The sequence below is a fragment of the Rhincodon typus genome, chromosome 1, assembly GCF_021869965.1.
Source record: "Rhincodon typus isolate 14 chromosome 1, sRhiTyp1.1, whole genome shotgun sequence".
In the NCBI taxonomy this organism is placed as follows: domain Eukaryota; kingdom Metazoa; phylum Chordata; class Chondrichthyes; order Orectolobiformes; family Rhincodontidae; genus Rhincodon; species Rhincodon typus.
In genome coordinates this window covers 141,921,317-141,946,810 of record NC_063332.1, presented here as the reverse complement: position 1 = coordinate 141,946,810, position 25,494 = coordinate 141,921,317, and the positions used below count along the sequence as shown (strand labels likewise).

At 40.0% G+C, this 25,494-nt stretch overlaps 1 protein-coding gene across 1 annotated transcript in view; it reads right to left on the bottom strand.

Annotated features, from left to right (window-relative positions):
• Positions 1 to 24,633, bottom strand: part of LOC109936543 (folliculin-interacting protein 2-like) — a 67,804-nt gene extending 43,171 nt beyond the window's left edge. Inside the window, exons 1-7 of the mRNA XM_048608204.1 lie at positions 24,614 to 24,633; positions 22,165 to 22,291; positions 14,209 to 14,328; positions 12,839 to 12,939; positions 12,258 to 12,326; positions 3,995 to 4,095; positions 3,748 to 3,893 (exon numbers count right to left, since the gene is read on the bottom strand). Coding sequence (XP_048464161.1) covers positions 3,748 to 3,893; positions 3,995 to 4,095; positions 12,258 to 12,326; positions 12,839 to 12,939; positions 14,209 to 14,328; positions 22,165 to 22,291; positions 24,614 to 24,633 — 684 coding nt within the window. The remainder of the gene's footprint in view (positions 1 to 3,747; positions 3,894 to 3,994; positions 4,096 to 12,257; positions 12,327 to 12,838; positions 12,940 to 14,208; positions 14,329 to 22,164; positions 22,292 to 24,613) is intronic.
• Positions 24,634 to 25,494: the final 861 nt, after the last annotated feature.

The following is a 25,494-nucleotide window of genomic DNA, read 5'->3' as shown; positions in this document are numbered from 1 at the left end:
CGATGTTACGTGTTTACACTCTCCATCAGAAGTGGGGAGGGGGAAGGGAGCGTGGAAATAAATAATGGAGGGAGGCTGGGGGAAGGTAGGTAGATGCAGGTTGGGGTAGTGGGTTTTGGTCAGTGGGAAGTGTGGGACCGATAGGTGGGAAAGAAGATGGACAGGTTGTCAGGTCAAGGAGGGAGGAATGAGAGGAAGGGTTGTACACAGGATGAAGCCGGAGTGGGGAGATTTTCGAACTGGTGAATTCTACTTTGAGGCCTTCAACATAGAAGGATGATGACTGGATGGGCGGAAGTGGTAAAGGATGATGCACCCCAACCTCAAATTCACCTGGACCATCGACACCTCCCTCCCATTCCTGAACATCTCCACCTCCATCTCCAGTAACCATCTCAGAACCACCATCTATTTCAAACCCACCAACTCCCATAGCTACCTTGACTATACTTCCTTTCACCCAATTTCCTGCAAGAATGTGATCCCTTACTCCCAATTCCTCCACCACCACCGCATCTGCTCCCAAGATGGAGCGTTCCACTCCTAGACATCCATATGTCCTCCTACTTCAAGGACAACTTCCACCCTCTGATTCATAATGCCCTCAATTGCATCTCTTGTATTTCCTGCACTTCCGCCCTCAAACCCCCTTTCCCCCAACAAAAATAAGGACAGAGTCCCCCTGGTCCTCCCATACCACCCCACCAACTTCCCCATTCAGTGCATCATCCTCCGCCACTTCTACTACCTGCAATCTGACCCCAAAGAGATATTTCCCTCCCCACCCCTATCTGCCTTTTGTAGGGAAATTTCATTGCACGACTCCTTCATCAGCTCCACACTGCCCACCAACCGCACCATACCCAGCACCTTTCCCTGCAAGCGCAGGAGGTGCTACACCTGCCTCTACACTGCCCCTCTCACCTCCATCCAAGGCCATCGACAATCTTTCCAAATCTAACAGGGATTCACCTATACATCCTCCAACTCGGTCTACTGCATCCGTTGTTCCCGATTTGGTCTCCTCTACGTCGGCAAGACCAAATGCAGATTCTGTGACCAATTTGCAGAACATCTGCACCTTGTACACTATAAATCAACACCACCGTCTGGTTGCCAACCATTTTAATTTCCCCCTACCACTCCTTTGGTGACATGTCTATCCTGGGCCTCCTCCAGTGTCACAATGAGACCACATGCAAACTGGAGGAACAACATCTCATTCTGCCTCGGGAGCTTAAGCCCGATAGCCTTAATATGGAATTGACCAATTTCAAAATCTTCCCACCCCCAGTCTCATCCCATGTCCAACCTTCCCTCTCATCCCCACCTCCTTAACCTGACACAATCTGCCCGTCTTCTTTCCCACCTATCCGTCCTACCCTACCGACAGACTAATCTCCGCTACCCCCTTCCTGCGTCCAACAATCACCATCCCACCTACCTTCCCCCAGACCCACCACCCCAATTATTTCTGAGCTCCTTCCCCCACCTCCACAGTCCTGATGAAGGATGTAAACCCAAAATGTTGAATTTCCTGCTCCTCTCTTGCTGCCTGATCTGCTGTATTCTTTCTGCTCCACACTGCATTGACTTTTCAAATCGTCGGGTAGATGTCAATTTTGCAGCTACACTGGAAGAGCTTGGCTAAGGGTGGTACATTCTGGACCACAAGTCTTGATCTCTCCGCCTGATGTGCAATATTGCTTGCCTATCATTATTTGAGCTATTCTTCCCCTGTTACCTCTACCTCCAAAAGACTGTGCTCATATCCAAGTTATACTACTTTGAAAATGAATTTGCATTGTAATTTTCTTCACCACTGAGGCAACACCCTGGAATTCTCTATCTGACAGTGCTGTAGGGAAGAACAGCAAAAGCACTTCAATAAGAGGGCTAATCACACGTTGCATTTTTACACTACCCAGTTGCTCTATGGAAAAAAGGAGACATGCCTTTTAATCGTTACAACTTGCTAAAAGCGCCATCATTGGGATACAACATATAGTTTTAGAATAGAAGCACTGCAGATATTGAAGATCTGAAATAAAAACAAAAAGGACTGGAGAAATTCAGTAGGTCTGGCAGCATCTTTGAAGGGAGAAACAGAGTTAATGTTTAAAGTCCATTTCTTTGTCCGATTCCACATTCTATTTTAAAAGCTTGGCTTAACTTCACTAGATCACAGAAGTTTAAATGAGAATACAGTACATCAGGAACACAATCGGACTAACCACAAGACGACTTCTACGACCGCTGGGCATCAGAATGGTACACAAGCCCACATCAACCCTATGACAACTGCTCATCCGAACTAAAGACCCACTCCCCGCCATGGACAGGACCAATGTCATCCACAAGATTCCCTGCAGAGACTGTTAGAAACACTACATTGGACAAACAGGAAGGAAACTAACAACAAGGGTACATGAACACCAACTGGCTACAAAAAGACACGACCAATACTCATCTCAATCCACATGGATAAGGAGAACCACCAATTTGACTGGGACAACACCAAAATCCTGGGACAGAGACAGAGACAGGCATGGGAATTCCTAGAAGCCTAGCACTTCACGAAGAAAGCCATTAATATACACATAGAACTCGACCCCATATACACTCCACTACGAAGAAAAACCAAAAAGTGTGGCAATCCAGCTCAATGGACAGGAGTTTAAAAACTAGGTGGGAAAACACACCGACGCCTCATCGGAGGTGCACTGAGGATATTACCCAGCATGGTAACAAAACATCTGCGGAACAAACCAGCTCACCGAGCCAACCAACCTCAATATTTGTAACTTAGAAATGTTCTAAGGTTAAGTAATGAGATCATTTTTGAGTAGCAAATTAGAATTACTTTCAAACACAAAGAACGAGGAAATCAGTTACTAGAATATACGGTGCACAAGACTGACAGCTACTTGAATAGGGAGTACTTAAGAAGGAATTTGATTAATAGCTGAAGAGAAAACATGAAAAGGATAAAACAGAAAAACTGGGCTATAGACAGCACTTGCTATATCATAGCTGCGAAGTACCAAATGGCTGCCTACGATAAAAATCAGAATTCAACAATCCACTGCAACAGTACCAGTTTATTAAGTCAACAGAAAATGCACTCAACATGCAGAATTAGTTATAAAAACCATCAAGTGTTTTACAACTGTCGTTAAGCAATGCTCAAACGTAAGCAGTGCAACTGATAAATATGAATTCATTCCTTTGCTTGTCATACATGCAGACTATATAGCTTGTAGAAATGGTTGGTCACACAGCAATTGTTATGCACTTTTCTTGATTAGTAAGGCGATCAAGGGTTACAAGGGGAAGGCAGGAGGATGGGTTTGAGAAGCATCTCAGCCATGATCAAACGGCAGAGCAGACTCAATGTGCCGAATGGCCTAATTCTGCTCCTATATCTTATGGTATTTGGATTTTATGCAAAACTGAAGCAGAGCACTTATTTGGAGGCAAAAGTTAAAAATTACACCCTAAAATTAATCAACCGCAAGCTAAAACTATTCCAAATGCACAGCCTAGAAATACATGGGCAGAATTCAGCAACAACTGAAAAAGGATTACCTGTTTTGCCAATCATTTAGAATATGCTCACAGATGCATCATATTCTTGGCAATGCCATTTGTGCATTAAACAGGGAAAATTAAATTGCATCTGGCATTTATTAAATCAAAAAGCATAAATTTCACAATCTTCTGCCTTTGTATTCTCCATTAAATCACAAAATGGGACAAGTGCTTTTGTGTGGTCCACACTATGCTGAGCATTCCACACAAACCTGCAAAGAAAGAAGCACTCCGGATGAGTTGGAGTGGACCTGGTTCAGTAGGACATAGTAGCAGCTTGCTGCCACAAACCAGCAAATGACCTAATGGTAAAAGTTGAGTAAAAAAACACCAATGACTACAATAACTACAAAAGCTCAAAAATGTCAATAGGAATAACTGAAATGTTTGAATCCATTCTTACCCAGGTTACTAGCAATACGAGAGTTACTGATACCATCCTGACTAGGACAAGGCTTTCCTACGGTGTTTTCTTGGTTGATGCATTCAAAACTATCTTGCAGCCTGCAAAACCATTGGTTCAAATAAAAGGTTAGTAGAAAAGCAGATGAAGGAATATTTGGAATTTGTTCAGATATTAATTTTAAAAAATCATATTTAGTGAAATTGATCGATTTAGACTAGAAAAGATTCTGGTTTGCATCATAGCCCATACAGTTAGGAAGGCCTCTCTCAAAATTTAAGACTTGGAAAGATCTTGAAAATGAAATCTGTTATCTGTGGTAAACAAGTCTCAGGACACCAAGATGACTTTTTGTCATGATTTTTAAAAATTTTTATGTTAAAGACTTTTTGAATAAAAACTCAATTCAGCTTCCGAAGAATTCTGTAAGTTTAGTCAAAAAGTGTCATTACCATGAAACTGCAATAAGAAAATTAGCAAATAACTACTGTGGACAAATCTGAAGGATTCACAGAAGCTGTAACCACGATACCACAGATGACAGATGCATAATTAAAACATGAGAGATGGAAACAGATGAACAGCAGGATTCATCTCTGACCTATTGTGAAATATTGAGCAAAAGAAGTCTTTCTACTTACAGAATTAACTTCTGATTGAAATAAATTAAAAAGTAGCCTTCTGCAGTTTTTTAATGGTCAAAACATACAGAGGAGACCATTGGATAAAAGCAGGCCCACAGTTAGAACAACCAAAGAGAAGAGCTGGTCCTCCAACCATAGGCTGCTTTTCTCCCACACCTGTTGCCAATAGGTTTATAGTGACCGTATCCACTTTAAATATGGGAGTTAAGTAGCTCGAGAATGGAAATGCAGTGCGAGGTCTGCCAACTGTTTGGCAGCTAAAGGGAAGCAAGCAGTTTTAAATCTTTCAAAAAAAGTTATTTCCATGAACATTAATAGTCAATTGGATAATTTCATACTGAGCAGTTTTATTTCATAACAATTTACAATTGTGTTATTATATGTCAAAGCATCTCACATACTGTGAATTTTTTTTGGAGTGCAGCATCTGTTAGAAGCAAACATGCAACTGTTTAGCTATGACCTCCCAAGTCTGTGAAAAGCACATTTATAATGATGTGCACGCGTGTATTGGTGAGTCACTTTTTATTAAAAATTCATTCATTGTTAACTTAAGCTCACTATCGCGCACCAACATAAATACATGGTGTCTTAAAATTAATGCTTTCCTTGTGTTGTGGCTTTAAGTTTAAGTGAATTTTTGAAGATATAGTTCAACATTTCAAATGTGCTCCGAGTCCAAATGCAGGTACTGTTACTCCGTGACTGCATTGTGTGATAAAAGGAGTTATAATAAAAAAAAAACTAGGCCCAAAAATCAAGGCAGACAGAGAAGGGAAAAATTATTTAGACCTCTTCTATCCACAGTACTGTTCAACACTACAGCGTGACTATCCCTACACTGGAGGTAGCAAAAAAGGCAAATAATTGGGTAAATGGTCCCATAGAAATAAGTCACCCTGTTCTTGTCCCCTTATGTGCTCAAAGAGCACTTAAAGGTCTTTCAACTCACCAACAACTTGATTCATTACCTATCAGATAGGTGTGTAAAGTAGCTTTCTCCTGACTGGGAAACCAGGGTGGCCTTGCCTGCTGCACATGGCATCCAATTTATCATAATCCAGGGCCAGTCAGGGCAAGGATGGGATGCAAGACCACCAACATCCTCATCTCCAATCTTGTCCCATGATCCTCACCCTGCATGGTCCCAAAGAAAAGCCCCCACTTGCTTGCCATTGCAGCCCTTAAAATCTGGGCCCCCATGACTATTTAAAGCTTCCTGCAGCTGCTTTTGTTCAGCTGGCAGATTCGACAAGGTGGTTTACTTGGACGTTTGATGATGAGCTCTTAAGTGGTGGATTGGAGCCTGACTCAGACAGTTCTCTCAAAACAGGGGTGGGAGACAGTCAAAGAATAAAGCTTCACCACTATTTATAGAGACAATGCACAGGCACTAAACTTCGACACATCATTCAAGCACTGTCAGTTCAAATCAGAAGTTGAGCTTGCAGAGAATACCTAAACTTGCTGTAATATTGAAATTAGATAATTATGTCATGGTTATTTCATAGCAAATTACTCAAACAGTTCAGTGAAGTAACCTGAGCAAATTCCTTGCAATTAAATTGAGAAATATCTGTGGTAATCAGCAAATTTTTACATCCAGACATTCAATTATTTGATAGTGATGCATTCTAGCTTTGTGGGGAAGAGTAGAGGATGCGTAAATATTATTCACAATTGTTCACTTGCACGTTAATGAGAAGCTAATAAGTAAATACTGGATTTGTGTTTCTCAGTAATGATCCTGATCTGTTCTCAGGCTTCCACATTAGGAAACACTGTTGCAGCAACATTATACAAGATTGAATTTATATTAACTAAATGAACACTATTGAAAATTTAAATAGTCATTCAGCACAGAACTCAAAGAATTGCAAAAAGAAAGCGTTTTATCAAAGCTGTTTGTCTTGCACTCAATTAATAAAGGGGTCAAACCGACATTTATTATCTATGACAGGGGTGGGGGGGTGGTGGTGACTGGTTGGTAAGTGGACAGATTGGCAGAGACATTGCCATGACGAATACTGCAGTTAACAATATCAACTATTAACAGCCAGGCGTTAGATGTCAGACCAGGGAACTTAACTCCAATGGACACTGCCCTGAGAAATGAAATAGCAAATGACCGTTACCTATTTAGTTGAGTTCAAACAGCTGCATCATGTGCACATGCCCTATCTGCAAAGAACAAGGTCTATGTATTAATATGCATAGCTTCCACCTGACTGACAATCCTAAATGTTGTTAATTTAAATGCATTGGCAGTGCAATTCCTTGCATAATTGGGTTTATCCAGCAAATGTTATCCAATTGTAGAATCACATCCGACATTGCATTGCTGACTTCTACCGCAAGTTTTGTAAACGTTGGCTATATAAATTAATACATGGGAATTTGTTCTTTGCAGGCAGAATATGTGCATGTTGCACATCTTTCAATTCAACAAATACATTGGTTCATTTCTCAGAGCAATGCCCTGACTCATCAAGAGTCAAATAAAAAAAAAGTTACTACGGATGCTGGAGGAGGTGTTAGCAATTCTGGAAGGTGTGAAAATAGATAAGTCCCCTGGGCCGGATGGGATTTATCCTAGGATTCTCTGGGAAGCTAGAGAGGAGATTGCAGAGCCTTTGGCTTTGATCTTTATGTCGTCATTGTCTTCAGGAATAGTGCCAGAAGACTGGAGACTAGCAAATGTTGTCCCCTTGTTCAAGAAGGGGAGTAGAGACAACCCTGGTAATTATAGACCAGTGAGCCTTACTTCGGTTGTGGGTAAAGTGTTGGAAAGGATTATAAGAGATAGGATTTATAATCATCTAGAAAGGAATAATTTGATTAGGGATAGTCCACACGGTTTTGTGAAGGGTAGGTCGTGCCTTACAAATCTTATTGAGTTCTTCGAGAAGGTGACCAAACAGGTGGATGAGGGTAAAGCGGTTGATGTGGTGTATTTTGATTTCAGTAAAGCGTTTGATAAGGTTCCCCACGGTAGGCTATTGCAGAAAATACGGAGGCATGGGATTGAGGGTGATTTAGCGGTTTGGATCAGAAATTGGCTAGCTGTAAGAAGACAGAGGGTGGTGGTTGATGGGAAATGTTCATCCTGGAGTTCAGTTACTAGTGGTGTACCGCAAGGATCTGTTTTGGGGCCACTGCTGTTTGTCATTTTTATAAATGGCCTGGATGAGGGCGTAGAAGGATGGGTTAGTAAATTTGCGGATGACACCAAAGTCGGTGGAGTTGTGGATAGTGCGGAAGGATGTTGCAGGTTACAGAGGGACATAGATAAGCTGCAGAGCTGGGCTGAGAGGTGGCAAATGGAGTTTAATGCGGAAAAGTGTGAGGTGATTCACTTTGGAAGGAGTAACAGGAATACAGAGTACTGGGCTAATGGTAAGATTCTTGGTAGTGTGGATGAGCAGAAAGATCTCGGTGTCCATGTGCATAGATCACTGAAAGTTGCCACCCAGGTTGATAGCGTTGTTAAGAAGGCGTACAGTATGTTAGGTTTTATTGGTAGAGGGATTGAGTTTCGGAGCCATGAGGTCATGTTGCAGCTGTACAAAACTCTGGTGCGGCCGCACTTGGAGTATTGCGTATAGTTCTGGTCACCGCATTATAGGAAGGATGTGGAAGCATTGGAAAGGGTGCAGAGGAGATTTACCAGGATGTTGCCTGGTATGGAGGGAAGGTCTTATGAGGAAAGGCTGAGGGTTTTGAGGCTGTTTTCGTTAGAGAGAAGAAGGTTAAGAGGTGACTTGATAGAGACATACAAGATGATCAGAGGATTAGATAGGGTGGACAGTGGGAGCCTTTTTCCTCGGATGGTGATGGCTAGCACGAGGGGACATAGCTTTAAATTGAGGGGTGATAGATATAGGACAGATGTCAGAGGTAGGTTCTTTACTCAGAGAGTAGTAAGGGCGTGGAATGCCCTGCCTGCAAAAATAGTAGACTCGCCCACTTTAAGGGCATTTAAATGGTCATTGGATAAACATATGGATGATAATGGAATAGTTTAGGTTAGATGGGCTTCAGATTGGTTTCACAGGTCGGCGCAACATCGAGGGCCGAAGGGCCTGTACTGCGCTGTAATGTTCTATGTTCTATGAAACAAAAACAAATTGCTGACAAAACTCAGCAGGTCTGGTAGCATCTCTGGGAGAAAGCAGAAGTTGAGTCCAGTAACTCTTCATCAGAACTCAATGAAGAGTCAACTTACTGGTGTGAAATCTAAATTAATCTGGTAGTTATCAAATAATTTTCAGTTACAGTAACTGCAATCTTTATGACAAGAACTCTAACAAAGTCCTGTTACTAATCTATCAGCATTCTCCTCTCAAATGTTGGCTTATAGCCTTTCTTGTTCTTGTGAATTTTTTTTATCAATTGTTCTGATGAGTGCAAGATGGAAAGTTGTGACAAAATGTGTTGTCTTTTAATTGCAATCCAAAAATGTAAATATAGACCAGATTTTAAGAGGGTTAAACTCATCAAGTTGCAGATTTTTTGAAGAAGCTTGAATGGCAGTTTTATACGCCATTTTTAAAAAGGTACCTTTCATTATTGGAAAACTATGCATGACTCGATTAGAAAGGGAATATAAACTGTGGATGCTGGAAATTAGAAATAAGAACAGAAGTTGCTGGAAAAACTCAGCAGGTTTGGCAGCATCTGTGGACAGAAAAGAGTTAATAGTCCCCAAACACATACAGTTTGGGATCTTTGAAGGCAGCGTGGGAATAGAACTGGTAAATCATTTCTTTCTTGATTTTAAAAGTTTTAACTCTTGTCTAGTTAAAATGTTAATAAGGTTGCTAGCTCAACAGACTTAAGGACAATTATCAGTCAATCACAAAGCCTCAATAGGGCCTCAAACAGGTGTAGATTACTACTGAAGTTTACTAAGCATTGGTCATCTCAGCTCTTTTTTGGGTTGGGGGGGGAGCGGGAAAGGTGGTAGCGAAGAGAACTGTTACAGTCCTTGTGGCGCAGTGGTAGTCTTCCTACTTCTGAATTGGGATGGCTGAGTCCAAGCCCCACCTGCTCCAGAAGTGTGTAGTTACATCTCTGAACAAGCTGATTAGAAAGATAGGTTAAATAAAACAAGAGGGCCTGTTAAAGCACATTGCATAATCAGGAAGAAGAAGGAGAGATTACATCTTGAGGGAGACAGCCAAAGTAAGTATATAGCTCCAGGACCTTGGAGGTAGCATGGGAATTTGATGCAGACGGGAAGAGGTGCTTTTTGTTTGCTGTTTGACTCATTGTTTAAGGATTTATTAAACTGAATAAATTGAAGTCCAAGATTAGGGGACCAGCACAAGAGACAGAATGTGAAATCACAAGGAAATTGTAAGTTCATTGGTTGGTAACAGCTGCTAATTTAATTACAGATCACTTTCAGACTGAAGGAAAATGGGAGAAGTATTTACAGATTAAACAGAGACCAGTCGGAAATTTAAATAAAACAAATTAATAAGTAAGTAAATAGGAATGCAGTGACTAGTGTAATTCCATAAGGGTCAGTGTTGGTACCACAACTATTAATGTTATACATCAACTATCTGGATGAAGAAACTGAGGACATTATTGGTAAATTTACAGACAATACAACGATCAGTGGATGGACAAGTAATGTTGGGGAAGCTTAAGTTGGACAGGCTAGGACAGTGGGCAAAGAAGTGGCAGACAGAATACAATGTGGGACAGAGTGAGGTTATGCACTTTGGTAGGAACAGTACAGGCAAATGCTATTTTCTAAATAGGCAAAGGCTTCGGAAATTTGAAGCACAAAAGGGACTTGGGAGTCCCAGTTCAGGATTCACTTAAGGTTAACATGCAGGATGGGTTGGCAATTAGGAAGGCAAATGCAATGTCAGCATTCATTTCAAGAGGGCTAGAATACAAGAGCAGGGATGTATGCTGAGATGTACAAGATTCTGGTCAAACTGCTTTTGGAATATTGTGAGCAGTTTTAGGCCCTGTATCTAAGGAAGGACGTGCTGCCCCTGACGAGGGCCCAGAGGTTTACAAGAATGATCCTGGGGGTGAAGGACTTGTCATATGAGGAATTATTGAGGACTCTAGAAGTGTACACAATAGAGTTTAGAAGAATGGAGGGGGATTTCATTGAAACTTACAGAATACTAAGAGGCCTGAATAGAGCAAACGTGGAGAACACTTCCACTAGGAGGAGAGATTAGGACCCAAGGCACAGCCTCAGAGAACTGAGATGAAGAAATTTCCTCAGCCAGAGAGTGTTTAATCTGTGAAACTCTGTTACAGAATGTTGGGGAGGCCAAGTCATTAGGTGTATTTAAAACGTATAGGTTCTAGATTAGTAAGGGGAGCAAAAGACTACAGGCAGGAGAACGGGGTTAAAAAACATACCAGCCATGATCAAATGGCAGTGCAGACTCATTGGGCTGAATGGCCTAATTCTGCTCCTTTATCATATGGTTTTATTAGCACATTACTTTTGCACTGGTTATGGACAGATCATTCGAGATGCTCACTAAGACCACAAAATGTAGGATAAGCAGATACTCGGGCCATCAAATCTGCTCCGCCATTCAATGAGATCATGGTTGATCTGATAATCCTCAAAACCACAAGACAACCATGATAGAGATGTATGTAATGAAGAAGCCTTTACATGGCTTCTGGAAAAGATGGTCTAATTTCACCAACTCATTTCACAATAGTACTGAATTACTGAAGCCAAGTTCACCATAGATCATCATTGAATCCCTACAGTGTAAAACAGCCCCTTCGGCCCAACAAGTCCACACCAACCCTGAGAGCATCCCACCCAGACTCATCCCTCTAATCTACATATCCCTGAACACTGCATGCAATTTAGCATGCCCAATCCACCTAACTTGCACATCTTTGGACTGTGGGAGGAAACCGGAGCAAACCCACGCAGACACGGGGCGAACGTGCAAACTCCACACAGGCAGTCACCAGAGGGTGGAATCGAACCCAGGTCTCTGGTGCTGTGAGGCAGCAGTGCTAACCACTGAGCCACTGTGCCGCCCCAAAGTTGATACTGTGCAACTTGATTTTCAACACAATGTTAAAGGTGGTGGATGCCTGTGACATTTGAGTAGATATCGGATTGGTGCATTCCCACAGATGGAATTAATTGTAGGGGTCTGTGTAGAGATCAATCATAAGCCACAGGAATTTTGGTTAACAGTTCAATTTTTAAAATCAGTGAGATCAAAGACATCAGCAGAACGTGGATGGTAAAGATTCATGTGGGTATAAAATGACTTTCAATAAGTGAAATGGATTGCACTCATTTGGATTCATAGAAAGACAGGGTATCAATCTTTTTGACGTATGTAAATATCAATGTATTTGGATAGGAGTAACTCCAGGCATATATACACCATGTTAAAACTTTATTCAAAGATCTTTGCAAAGTTCAGACATTTAGATTTAGTGATAGACATTGAGATGTTCAGTGTTCTGGTATGTATGGAAGTTTGCAATACTCAAAGATATTTCAAAAATCAGAAAATTCTGTACAATAAAATTAATTTTTTGAAAGACAAAAACCCAACATTCTTCGTACAAGGTAGAGCTACAAAGAGTAAGAACCTTACATATTTGAGCTTCCAACACTGCCCATTCTCGCGGAGAATACTTTACTGATCATTAATTGAGGGGGGGAGCTAAAGAGAAAAAACACAATACTTCAGTCACCATAATATTCTATTATTTTATAGACCACCAGAAATTTAAACAAAATATGAATACAATTTTCAGCAATGATGTTGCCCATTAAAACTTGACATCACCATAATTAGCATTCTACCAAAGAATCTCCTATGTACACAGTCAAATCATCAAAAGTTCACTGGTAGAAAAGATGAACTTGCCAGTCTCTGGTATTCAACAAATTAAAATATCATAATATAGTGCACCACTTTCAACAACTTTTTGAAATAAGATATTTTCTATTAAACAGAAGTCTCCAAAAGCAAAAGTAATCTAGAATGTGACCACCAGTTAATTTTGCGAGAAAGAATGAATGCCTCAGTCTATAATAAGCAGCATACTCGAAACAAAAACTCAAACTCATGTGAAGTTACCATTTTTTAATATCGGAACTAAAATTTAAACTGACTACTTATTGTAAATGTAGCATAGCATAATTAAAATGCCTTTCAGCTGTGTTTCTTACCGTATATGATGTATTTTCAAAGTAGAGCCTTTGTAACTCATTGCAACAGAGCCAAACATCATTTCTCCAAGCATGTTGACATCAGAAACAGGACGCGAATACTGCAAATAAAGAGAATACACAGGTGAGATTGTACCTTAATCACATTAACAAATGCAACACAGACTTCTAGCTCAATCACTCAGACAGAGCCTAAACAGGGTATGAAGAGCCTCTCATTTATCTGACATTTGATTTAACCAAGTCAGGAATGGTTGTTTACTGAGTAGTTACTAAACAGGAAATTAGAACCACAAAGTTCAATTTTAAGACAAGTATTTAATGAAAGAAATTTGGACCATTTACTTTCAAATCTTTAACAGAATTGAAAAAAATTGCTGTTCTTGTACTTCCATCACAGAAAGTAACATTTCAAGTAAATATTTGAGCATTCACAACTTTTAAAGTAGGCTTCCTAGGATGTCAGGTGCTGCCAGTAAGGCTGTGTTAATTGGGCATCCCCAGTTATACTAAGCTCTGTGGCCTTCAGGCCTAGTGAGTATAATGTCAACAAAGTCAATGACTATTTCTTTGGAATTCAAGGATATTGATTCAGCATTATTGTGTCCTCAGCACTGATCCCTGTGGCACTCCGTGAGTTAGATGTTGCAATCCTGAAAAGAAAAAAATGCATCCACCCAGTCCCCTTACCCCAAATGTTTTTATATTAGTTATCAAATTCTCTATTCGTGCAACTATACTACCTCCAACTCAGTTATCTTAAGTGGGCTAACATCCAGTAACTTACCAAACACCTTCTGAAAATTCAAAAATTAAATCCAATGCTTTCCATTTATCTATCCTATTTGTCACCTCCTGAAAGAATTCTGGTAAATTTGGCAAGGATGATTCCCCTCATGAAGCCATACTGACTCTGCTTGATAATGTTATTCATTTCAAAATGCTGTGTTATTACATCCTTTATAATAGGCACTAACATTTCCCTAACAATGGATGTTAAGCTAATTGGACTACCTGTTCTTTGTCAAGTTCCCTTTTTAGATAAAAATGATGTTACATTAGCATTTTCCAAAACTCTCGAACGTTTCCGGAATCTAGGAATTTTCTTTTTTTTTTTTTTTTTTTTTTCTATTACTCTGCAGCCACTTCTTCTAACATCTTACAATGAATCCCATCAGATCTAGGGGTCTTATTGGTCTATAGTCCCATTGGTTTCCCTAGCAATTTTTCTAGTGACAGCTTTTGTGTTTACTCTCTACTCTAGTAAGTCACACCACCATCTAATAATGCAATTTCCAGTTTTGAATTTCTACTCCATCTCATAAGCTGTCTACAATAGCAACACTTGCCATGGAGGTTCGTCAACGTACCTGATATCTAGGCAGTTGCTCTTTAACAGCAATGGAAGAGGAGAGATTTTGGGTGCAGGTACTACTGCTACCTGTGTGGTGGCACTTCCCTTGCAATGTGGACACATCATCTGAACCTTTCTAGAAAACAGAGCAAAAACAGCATTTCAATTTCAGGAATAGTCACGCATGTCATGTTGGCTTATAATCAGTGACTGTCAAATATACTGAATCTTGTATCAGAACAATCTTTGGGTGCACAGAGGGAAATGACATAGATGAAAGTAAAGATATATTTTGTAGGCTAGGTATAGATTTAACCCTTACTGTTGAAATTCTGCAGACTCTGATCAATCACAACTACATATTTCATGTTAATAGGAAACATGTATTAAAATCCCTAAAATGTGAAGTTTCACAAAATATTTCAATGGTGGGCACATGGTTTTCTTCAAACTATTTCAGTTCTCACTTAGGATATGGTGCTTATCACTTATCTTTATCCTGATCATGTCCTCTCTTCCTTTCAACACCATAGTTCCCCACCTCCCACTTTAAACAAATGTTTAAAAGGCTTTTTATTCATGAATAGGAAGTCAGCATCATTGGCAAAGCCAGTATTTAATGCCCAGGCCTAGTTGCCTTGGTGGTGGTGGTGGTGGTGGGGAGCTGCCTTCTGCCTCAATGCAGAACTAAAATCCCTCATGCTTACATTTTATTCCAGCAATCTCTGCTGCACCGCCCAAAGATCTTGACAGAGTTGAGTCACCAGAAATGAACAAGTACTCCAGCCAAGGTTTAGCTAATGATTTATAAATGTTTACTGTAACAGAACAAACAAATTTAACTAAACCAAGTATCTTAGTGTGCTGTTAAGTTTATACACAACAAAAGCACAGCAGGTCTGGAGCATCTGTAGAGAGATATCAGACTTAATGTTTCAGTCCAGTGACCCTTCCTCAGAACACGTTGTTAAGTTTACCCCATTCCAAGTTTTCATAGAACTCATACAGTGCACAAACAGGCCATTCAGCCCATCAGTCTACACCAACACTCTGAAGAGCATCCCACCCAGACCAACCCCTCTACCCTATCCCATTGCATTTCCCATGGCTAATCCACCTAACCTGCACATCTTTGGACTGCGAGAGGAAACCACAGCACCTGGAGGAAACCCACACAGACACAGGGAGAATGTGTAAACTCCACACAGACAGAATTGCCTAAAGCTGGGATCAAACCCAGATCCCTGGGTGGCATGGTGGCACAGTGGTTAGCACTGCTGCCTCACAGCACCAGGGACCCGGGTTCGATTCCACCCTCGGGCGACTGTATGTGTGGAGTTTGCACATCCTCCCCGTGTCTGCGTGGGTTTCCTCTGGGTGCTCCAGTTTCCTCCCGCAGTCCAAAGATGTGCAGGCTAAGTGGATTGGCCATGCTAAATTGCCCGCAGTGTTCAGAGACGTGTGGATTAGGTGGGTTACAGGAGGATGGGTCTGGGTGGGATGCTCTAAGGGATGGTATGGACGTGTTGGGCCGAAGGACCTGTTTCCACTATGATCCCTGGCGCGAGAGATAGCAGTGCCAACCACAGAGCCACCATTCTGCCCAATTCAAAGATACACAGGAGGAGAACTCCTGAATGTGGACAACACATACATATGGTGGAGACGCGAGTATGGAGAATCTCCCATTTATTTTCCTTTTTAATAATGAAGGACCAAGTTTGTGAGAAGGTCACTGAAAAGGCAGATATGGTGGTTTCCACATATGATATTTATATCACGTCTTCTGAAAGCCCATGATGTTTTCCAAAATACAGCAAACCATTACTTATGGAACTAGGAGTATGCCGGTTGATCAAATATTTTGAACAAGAGGCCTACATAAGCAATGTATAAAAACACACTAAGTAATAAGTGTGATGCAGGGTTGTATATAAACTGTTACACTTAATGAGCAGCACAAATCACGAATAATAATGCAACTTTGCCTTAAAAAGGATACTTACCATACAGCCTTATCACTCCCACACTCAACTGACTACTGGACATTGCGGAGATTGATATTAGTAAACTTTTGGAATTTAAGGGATATAATTTTTGCCAGTTTAATTGAGTGTGCTGGTACATAAGGCACCAGCTAAAACAAAGTTTTTGTACATCAAAATCAATACACAGCACTTTTACTGCAGAGGTACAAACAGAAATCAAAAAAGGTAACTGAACGTCAGTCTTTATGTCATGGATTTGGAACGCAATAGTAGGAAGTTATGTTTCATTTGTACAGAACTGCGGTTCTTTAAGAACCCGTTAACACTACTATATTCAATTTTGGGCATCATATCTTGAAAGCTATATTTGTTTTAAAGTAGATATAACACAGGTGTTCCAGAATAATGCCATGGTGCAAAAGGGCCAAAGTCAATCAAGTCACATTTGTGCGTGTGTGCGTGTACGTGCGCGTATGTGCGCGCGCGCGGTTGTTCGACAATTTTCCTGCTAAATGCTCACATTTCTTCAGTTAGTCAAATATTTATATTCAGAGACAAAGAAACTGAACACTCAGGTTTTCCGAGAACGTAGTTTTCTTAGATGATCACAGTAGGCCCATCATGGTACACTTTCATTTAATTTTGACTTCAACATGTGACAATGACAATATTTGCTGTCTAGTTTCCAGTGACAAGAAAAATACTGATTCTTATCATCATTGATAACAAGACTACAACTGGACATAACTACTAGAATTTACATCCTCTCAAACCTGCTTAATTGCAACTACTTGAGTCATATTCACAGAATGTAATAATGGGAACTTTTAAAGTGGAAAGCAACATGAATCAGGACTGTTTGCTGCATAGCAACTTTTGACAGAAAAAGATATTTAAAGCACTTTCCATCATCTAAGTTGTGAAGAATTTGTTTCTCTTCTAAAATCTACCTTTTCCAGGTCAAAACTCAAAAAAAAAATCACTGTATTTTAGACTTTAAATGCCCAAAAAAAAAAAAAGCACAGTTTGTGGAACTAGCTTATGGTTCAATTTCTTCACTGTTCAAAAAAATCCACTTGCTCACACAGAAAGCTGTGACACTTGGCTGATGAAAAGTTTTTGAAAAATTCAAACTTCTGCAGATCAACTTTAGAACTGGAAATTGGGTATATTCACCAAAGGTGTAAACAAATAGTTTGAAATAGGAATCTTAAGTTATAAAATATGTAACAGTAAGAGTTTTCATCTCAAAAGCGCCAAATCTGCTGTTGTGGTTGACAATCTGCACAGCACTGCAACTAAATTCAAAAAACTTGAAAGAAATCAACATGCTAATTCCCTGTTTATTATTATACGATAATGGCAATAACACTTTCTCCATCCTGGACCGAAGGAATACAACATTAAGTTAATACCTACATGCCCACGCAAATCTTCGCATTTCATTGATGAGCCTGCTCAGAGAAGGTCAATTAAAAAAAATTGGAGCACCTAAGGATCAGCAGCTTTTTAAGTGTAAAGAATGCAGTTTTTAAAAATTCTCTTCACTGCTGGACTGTGGACTACAAACTGGGAAAAGATACCTCTAAACTAAGGAAACTACAGAAGATGATGTTTGCAGTTTTATACGAGTAATTCTGGATATATTATTAGTATCTACAACTTTGCCTTATTCAAACAGTGATGAAAAATCACCTAGGTGTGTTCAGGGTAGTTTTGCCCAGTCTGTTTGTTACATTTCCCAACAGGATCAGTTGTGGGTTCAGGAGGGCTCAGCATAGTAACAACCACTTTACTGGTTCCTCAGAACATAACTATAGCCGGAATGTTGTTAATAAACAGAAGCATCTTGCCCACAAAGAGAAAGCACCTAAATCTCCTCTTTTCCCTGTGTGGAGAAGTAACAATTTCTCCTGGTAGTTGTTGTTACTTAGCATTTTCCCATAAAAGTGAATGGAACACTAAATCAGTGTTTCCACAACCTCATGTCATTAGCAAAGAATCTGAAGGAGTCGAAAGCAAACAACTCATTAATGTGATCCTGACTGGTGTCAGAACTGTGCTTCTGACTTCTTTTCCTTCCCCACCCATAACATTTGGCTTGCCTTGTCTTGTCTGTGTTGGTTCAGCATTTGAGTCATAAATTAGCAATTTGTTTCAATCTTGCTATTGGTTAAAAGTTGTATATTTAATTTCACATTAAACAAGAAATAATGTTTATTCTTTAAACTAGAATTAGACAGTTTGATTAAACCATGCATTGTCCAATTTCACCTCATTTTCATTTGTGACAACTCGGACAGCGAAGCTCGATTTCCAGTGCACCCAACCCAACTAAGTCAGCACGGTGGCACAGTGGTTAGCACTGCTGCCTCACAGCGCCAGGGACCCGGGTTTGATTCCAGCCTCGGGTGACTGTCTGTGTGGAGTTTGCACATTCTCCGTGTCTGCGTGGTTTCCTCCGGGTGCTCCGGTTTCCTCCCACAGTCCAAAGATGTGCAGGTTAGGTGGATTGGCCATGCCAAATTACCCATAGTGTTCAGGGAGGTGTAGATTAGGTAGGTTATAGGGGGATGGGTCTGGGTGGGATGCTCTGGAGGTTTGGTGTGGACTTGTTGGGCCGAAGGGCCTGTTTCCACACTGTAGGGATTCTATGATTCTAAGTCATGACATTAAATGTCAACTTGGTGTGAGAGGGTTATGATCACATCTCCTAACAAATGTTTCTCCAGTTTACTCTATAAAACCCTTCACATCTTTATTAACCCAGCCTTAAATATCTCTGCTCTCAACAATCCTGGTTTTTATAGTCTTGTCACATAATCAAGACAGGGACAACATTCTGTGGAAGGAAAATCATGTTTAGCCAGCTCATTGGAGTTATATGCTGTGGATAAAGGTAAGCTAGCGGATGTACTGTAATTTTATGTCCAGAAGACATTTGAAACAGCAAAAGGTTGCTATGGAAAATAAGCGCTCCTGTTGCATGGATAAAGTGTTGGCATCAATAGAAGATTAGCTAGCTTATAGGAGACAGTAGGTTTAGATGTGTCATTTTCTGATTGGAAGGTTAGTATGAATAGTCTGTCACAGAAATCAATGTTGGTACCTCAAATTTTTACAATTTGTATAAATGACTTGGATAAAGCAACTGAAGATATGGCTGCTAAATTTGATACAAAGATAGATAACAAAGCAAGTTGTGAAAGGGAATGCCAGAAAGGGTTTATAGATGGGTAAATGGGTTGGCAAAGATATAGCAAATGGAATGTTGTGGGACAATGTGAAATTGATCATTTTTGGCAGGAAGACAGAAAAGCATACCTAAATAGAGAGAGATTAGAGCTGCAAAATGCAGAGAAATCTTGATGCCAGAATGCATGAATTGCAAAAGGCTGGTATAGTAAATAATTTGAAAACCAACAGAATGCAAGAGAAATACAATATAGAAGTAGGGAGCTTGTACTTTAGTTTACAGGTCATTGGTGAGACCTCAGTACATACAGTATATAGGCTCCTTATTTATGGATGTAGACTTATTGTAAGCAGTTCAGAAAAGGTTTTATACTAATACCCAGAATGGGCAGATTCTCATGTGAGAAATTGGACAGGCTAGGTTTGTATCTGGAGCATAGTGGAGTAAGAGGCAATTTGATTGAAACAAAGCTCCTGAGGGGTCTTGACAAGGTGGATGTGGGAAAACCTAGAACTAGGATAACTGTTTAAAAGTAAAGATATTGCCCATTTAAGACAGGGGGCTGTGAATCTCGAACACTTTCTGAAGGTGATGGTGGAAGCAAATCTTCAAAGCTCTAAGCCAGAGGTAGATTGATTTTTGATAAGGGGGTGAAAGGTAATCCATATACTTGTTACTTGCTCGTAACTGACACCACTCATACATGCTGCCATTCCAGTAAAACTGCATCTTTCCCAAGATTTGGTGACACTTTTCCTAAAATAATATCTAAAGAGCTGGACACACAATACTTGAAGTTTATATAATTTTTGTTTTTACTTTCACGGGAATTGGGGGTTACTAGAAAGGCCATCATTTGTTGCCCATCCCTAAACGCCCTGAACTCAGTAGCGTGTTTGGGCATTTTCAGAACACAGTTAAGAGTCAACTAATTTGCCGTGGGTCTGGAGTCACATGTGAGCCAAACCAGGTAAAAAAGAGGCAGTGGTTTTGATGAATGTTTAAAAAAACATAATTGATTCTGTATTCCCTTCTTTATGTAGCCCAGAACCACATTGAACTATCCTGCCATTTTCAACTATTTGTGAACATGAATTCCCAGGTGTCTCAATACTAGGATTTGCTTTAAAATTATAATATTTCATTTTTATTGCTTTTCCTTGTTCTTTTTGAAATGTATCATGTTGCATACTCTGCATTAAGCTTTATCTGCCACGGGTCACTCCATTTCACCAATTTCTCTATGCCCACCTCAAATTTACTACCATTTTCCTTGCTATTTACAACATTTGAAAATTTTAAAATCAAAACGAACACTTTGAAAGTATACACTTTATAACCAAGTCTAGGTTAGTTATAAAAGCAAGTTGTCCACATACTACCCCATTAAAAAAAAGTGTTATAATTTTGCCAAGTTGAATTAGAGTGGAAAGGAGGGAGATTATCCATGGTATTAAATGGGTATGCTGTAAGCTATATGCCAAGGCTATACAGTGAGGACCCAACACCTCACCTGTACAAGAAAGGGTTTTTGATGGGAATGTTCTAATCCCATAAACACAAGATTTAAAATTGAAGCAGGCTATTTCAGATATGGATATGGTGAATAATTTGTTTTAATACAATTTCAAGATTTTAAAATTAATGTCAAAAGATTCTCTTGGCATTTGTAACTAATGATTGGAATAGTCAGTGAAACTTCCTCCTTTTCTGGGATACAGTGTCTAATTCTGGTTACCCAGTTATAGGAAGGATATTACCAAGCTGGAGAGTGCTAAGAAAATATTTACTAGGATGTTGCCAGGTATAGAAGGTTCAGAGGCATAAAAGAAATGCCGGATAGGCTGGGAATGTTTTTTTCAAAAACTGGAGCATAGGCAGTCCAGAGGCAACCTGATAGAAGTTTATAAAATAATGAGAGGTATAGATAGAGTTAACAGTAGTTGCCTTTTCCCCAGGATAGGGGATTTCAAGACTAGGGGGCACATTTTTAAGGTGAGAGGAGGGAGCATTAAAAAAAAAGACAGGAGGTAATTTTTTTTTTTTTTAAACAGAGGGGGTTCGCGTGTGGAATGAACTTCCTCAGGAAGTGGTGTATGTTGGTACAATTACAGCATTTAAAAGACATTTGGATAAGTATATGAAGAGGAAAGATTTGGAGGAATATGGGTCAGGAGCAGGCAGGTGGAACAAAAACAAGATTGCTGGAAAAGCTCAGCAGGTCTGGCAGCATCTGTGAAGGAGAAAACAGAGTTAACGTTTCGGGTCCAGTGACCTTCCTCGGAACGAAGTTTTGCTGAATATTTCAATGCTGTAGGCACAGATACATACTAATTACAGACTTTTTTTTTTTTACTGTATCGTCACCAGCAATTAGTCATTAATGAACATGATTGCCCAGGTAGGAAATTCATGCATAATCCAAAGTTTATGTTGGAATTCAAATGACTGGAGGATTAAAGTGGAGAGGAGGAAGGTTACTTGCCTTATGGGAATAAGTTTTATGGGTGACAAATTGCAATGATAAAAGTCCTTTGCTGCTTGCACTAAATGCAAAATGTTTTAATAAAAAGCTGGGACAACAAGCAACCCCCTTATAACTGGGGTTGCTTTTTATCAGTAAGCACAACTGTGAGAACCACAGAAATGATGTAGACTTAAGATTAAATGACATGTCCAATGTACAATTCTCTGGGCATTTCCTACTCAAAAATACTTTAATTGACAAAAAGAGATGCTCAATTTCATTTTCATAAAAGCTGAGAAATTTTAAATTTGCAGCAGTTACCTGCACTGAAGCACCTTCAACTTTACGCACTGCTTTAGAATCAAACAGAACATGTCTACCTCTCCTTTCACAATCTTGGTATACAATCAGTCGAATCTGGTCCACTTCAAACTCCACAGGTGTCCAGCTGTAAAAGGTACAAATGAGAATTTAAACAGTTAGCTTACTATGGATCTACATCAGTTAAGCTAAGGGGAGGGGTCTGAGGAGACAAAAGGGATGAGAGAAGTTTGAAATTACCCACAGAAAATTCTGATGTGCTATTGGGTGGTACAGATTATAAAAGTGACCAATTAATGATGACAGCTAACTGCCACGCTGTATTGGAATTTTAAATCAGGCAGGCTGGTCAAGCCAGTGCCTGGATAACTGCACCTGGGAATGAATATCATCCCAAACAAAAACAAATTACTGGAGAAACTCAGCAGGTCTGATGGTATCCGCGAAGAGATGGGGCACAGGAGGGAACGGTGGGGGTGATGACATGGGACAGGGTGGGGGCTGAGGGACTGGTTGCTGGAGGCACAGTCCAGACTGATGATGGTGAAAGTTAGATAAAAAAAGGGGGCTGGTTGATACTAAACCGGGAAAGGAGAAAAGCTGATCATGATGAACAATGAGAAAAGGTGAAAACGGGTGGGTGTGCTGAAAGCAGCCCACGGCATGACAGGTTGAGAGGGTGGGTAAAAGATTTCTGGACATAGGCTGGCAACTCACATCCACTACAAACTTGCTGACTCACAAATGAACATGGGACCTGAATATCAGAGCTGGCATGATGCCAGATATGTGGGCCATATGATTTGGCAGTCTTTGGAATATATCAAATAGCACATCATTTTCACTGTTCACAACAAGCAAGGGAGCAACCATACCCAAACAGCCCACTGCTTGCCAACCATGATTGTGTCCAACAGGTGATATGATTCCGCAACTGGACAACATATGCTGGATAACCTGGGGTGCAAAGAATCATTCTGACAGCTACTTAGGATTGTCCGTCAGACTCTTGGTATGGTTCTATACATGTATTGCAAGTTACATGTATTCATATAGGCCTTGTACTTTGCAGACAGAAACAAAGACATAATAATTCATCCATAGACCAGTTATGGTCAAAACGATGGAACATACACTTCATTACTACACTAAAGCAGTAATGATCAGAATGCAGAGGTAAGAACAACTAAAATAACTAATATGTCTTCAAGCTCCAAAATTAACATTGCATCTGTGGTTTTCTCTTTTCTTCCTACAACTTACCTGTATGGCCCAACATGTGTAGGCCAGAGAATAGGTGTATAAACTGCCAATAACTAATTATCTTACTCCTTGAAGGCCAAAAGGCACCTCAGGTGTGGTACTAGATAAGACAGTGTGGAGCTGGAAGAACACAGCAGGTCAGGCAGCATCAGAGGAGCAGGAAGGCTGACATTTCGGGTTGGGACCCTTTTCTGAACGGTCCCGACCTGAAACGTCAGCTTTCCTGCTCCTTATGCTGCCTGACCTGCTGTGCTCCTTCAGCTCCACATGGTGTTATCTCCGACTTAAGCATCGGCAGTTCTTACTATCTCTTAAGTGTGGTACTTCCTGCTATAGTTGGACAGGCATTTCACGGTGTCCATTTTAAAATTATTTTGGTGGCCATTATGTTTTGCGGTGCCCTCACAAATAATAGATAAAAATTTAAAATTATAGCATATTAAATATCACTGTACTAAATGTAAACTTGAAATTAAAAAGTTATTCTCAAACTATTAACAATACTCTCCTCTGCCTGCACCGGTCTCTGTTTATGTTGCTATAAACCAAATAGTGAAAGAGACCACAAATGTGGAAATAAATTTAAACTCAACTGAAAAAATATAATCAACTTTATTTTTCGTATTCTTGGATTGCTTACCACTCTCAAAATTAAAGTTGAGGGAACAGCACTAGTAATCCGACTGACAAATCAACAGCCCAGAAGCAACACAATAAGATAATCTTTTTCTTACAAAGTGGACCAATACCTAAAACGTGTGCACCAACTAAAATCTGTGCTATTACCACAAAGCTTCGCTAACAGCTTCTACTAATATAATGCTACAAATATCATGCAGAATTGAGGGATTAACCAATAACACCAAACCAAATGTCGATGTGCTACCCAAATGGTAAGCAGGCTTTTAAACTAATTCTTTAAATTCATCCTATTAAAGTTATAGAATCACAATAATCACAGCAGCATTAGAAACAAGATCAAAAATATAAGCCAAACTAGTGAACGAACATACATCAATTGCAACAATCAGTTCAGGTAAAAAACAAAGCAAGATTCAGGAGACAAAAAGAAAGCTATGAACTCTTCAACTAATAACTAACTATTTTGCACACAAATGTCCAAATTTAGTAGGATATTTATTTCACTGGGCAAATGTGTCTCATCAAGCCTTCTCCGGCACTTTACCTGAAGTGGCTGTGCTTCATCTTCCCACACCTATAGTTAACCACAAGAAACATGTCCTGGAGTGTTCTGCAGTTATTACTTTAGCTTTCAACCATCCCAAAGCACAAGACTGTCAGATGACTTCCTCTGCAAAGCTCTTGCTATTAGTCTAGCCGATAGGCATAGCACACCACTTTGCATCGTCTGGTCTGGTACTCCCAGTGGATAACTATGGTAATATAATACAGTCTCTACGGCTAAGATATCAAAAGTATAAAGCTCTGACAGTAGAGACTTCAACCACTGCACACATGTTTACATTCTATTCTTAGGCTGCTGATCGTTGCCAAAAGTTACTGCACATCACCATTACTCAAAAATACAGCCTGAATTTTATTTCTTAACCAGTGTCACTAGAATGCAGCACATTCAATTAACTGGCTGACTCCCTAGACCCTCAGCACAGCTTTTACTTATGCTCAGATGTCACAACTGATTTTTTATCCCTTTCAAATATCTCAAAGCAGTCTTACAATGGTAGGTTTCCATGGTCACCTGGACCTTTCACATTCAAAGCTAAAAGTGTCCTGGAAAGCACTCCAAATGAAAGGCTCATTGTCTCACCCAGTGTCCAGCGGGGTAGGTTAGTTAGTAACAAGAATGAAAACTGAGATTAGTTATTGTGCCTTAACTATTTTCCAGTATAAAACAATACAACATGCTTCACAGGGGCATTATAAACAAAATATGACCAAGAGGATGTGGCTTTGGTATGCAGTATATAAATTGGTCAATATTTTATGGGTTAAGACAAACTGCAGGGTATAGATGATATCAAGTTTAATCAATCTTGCGCATACCTTCCAGCAGGGTCCATAAAACTTGAACAATGCAATTTTCTT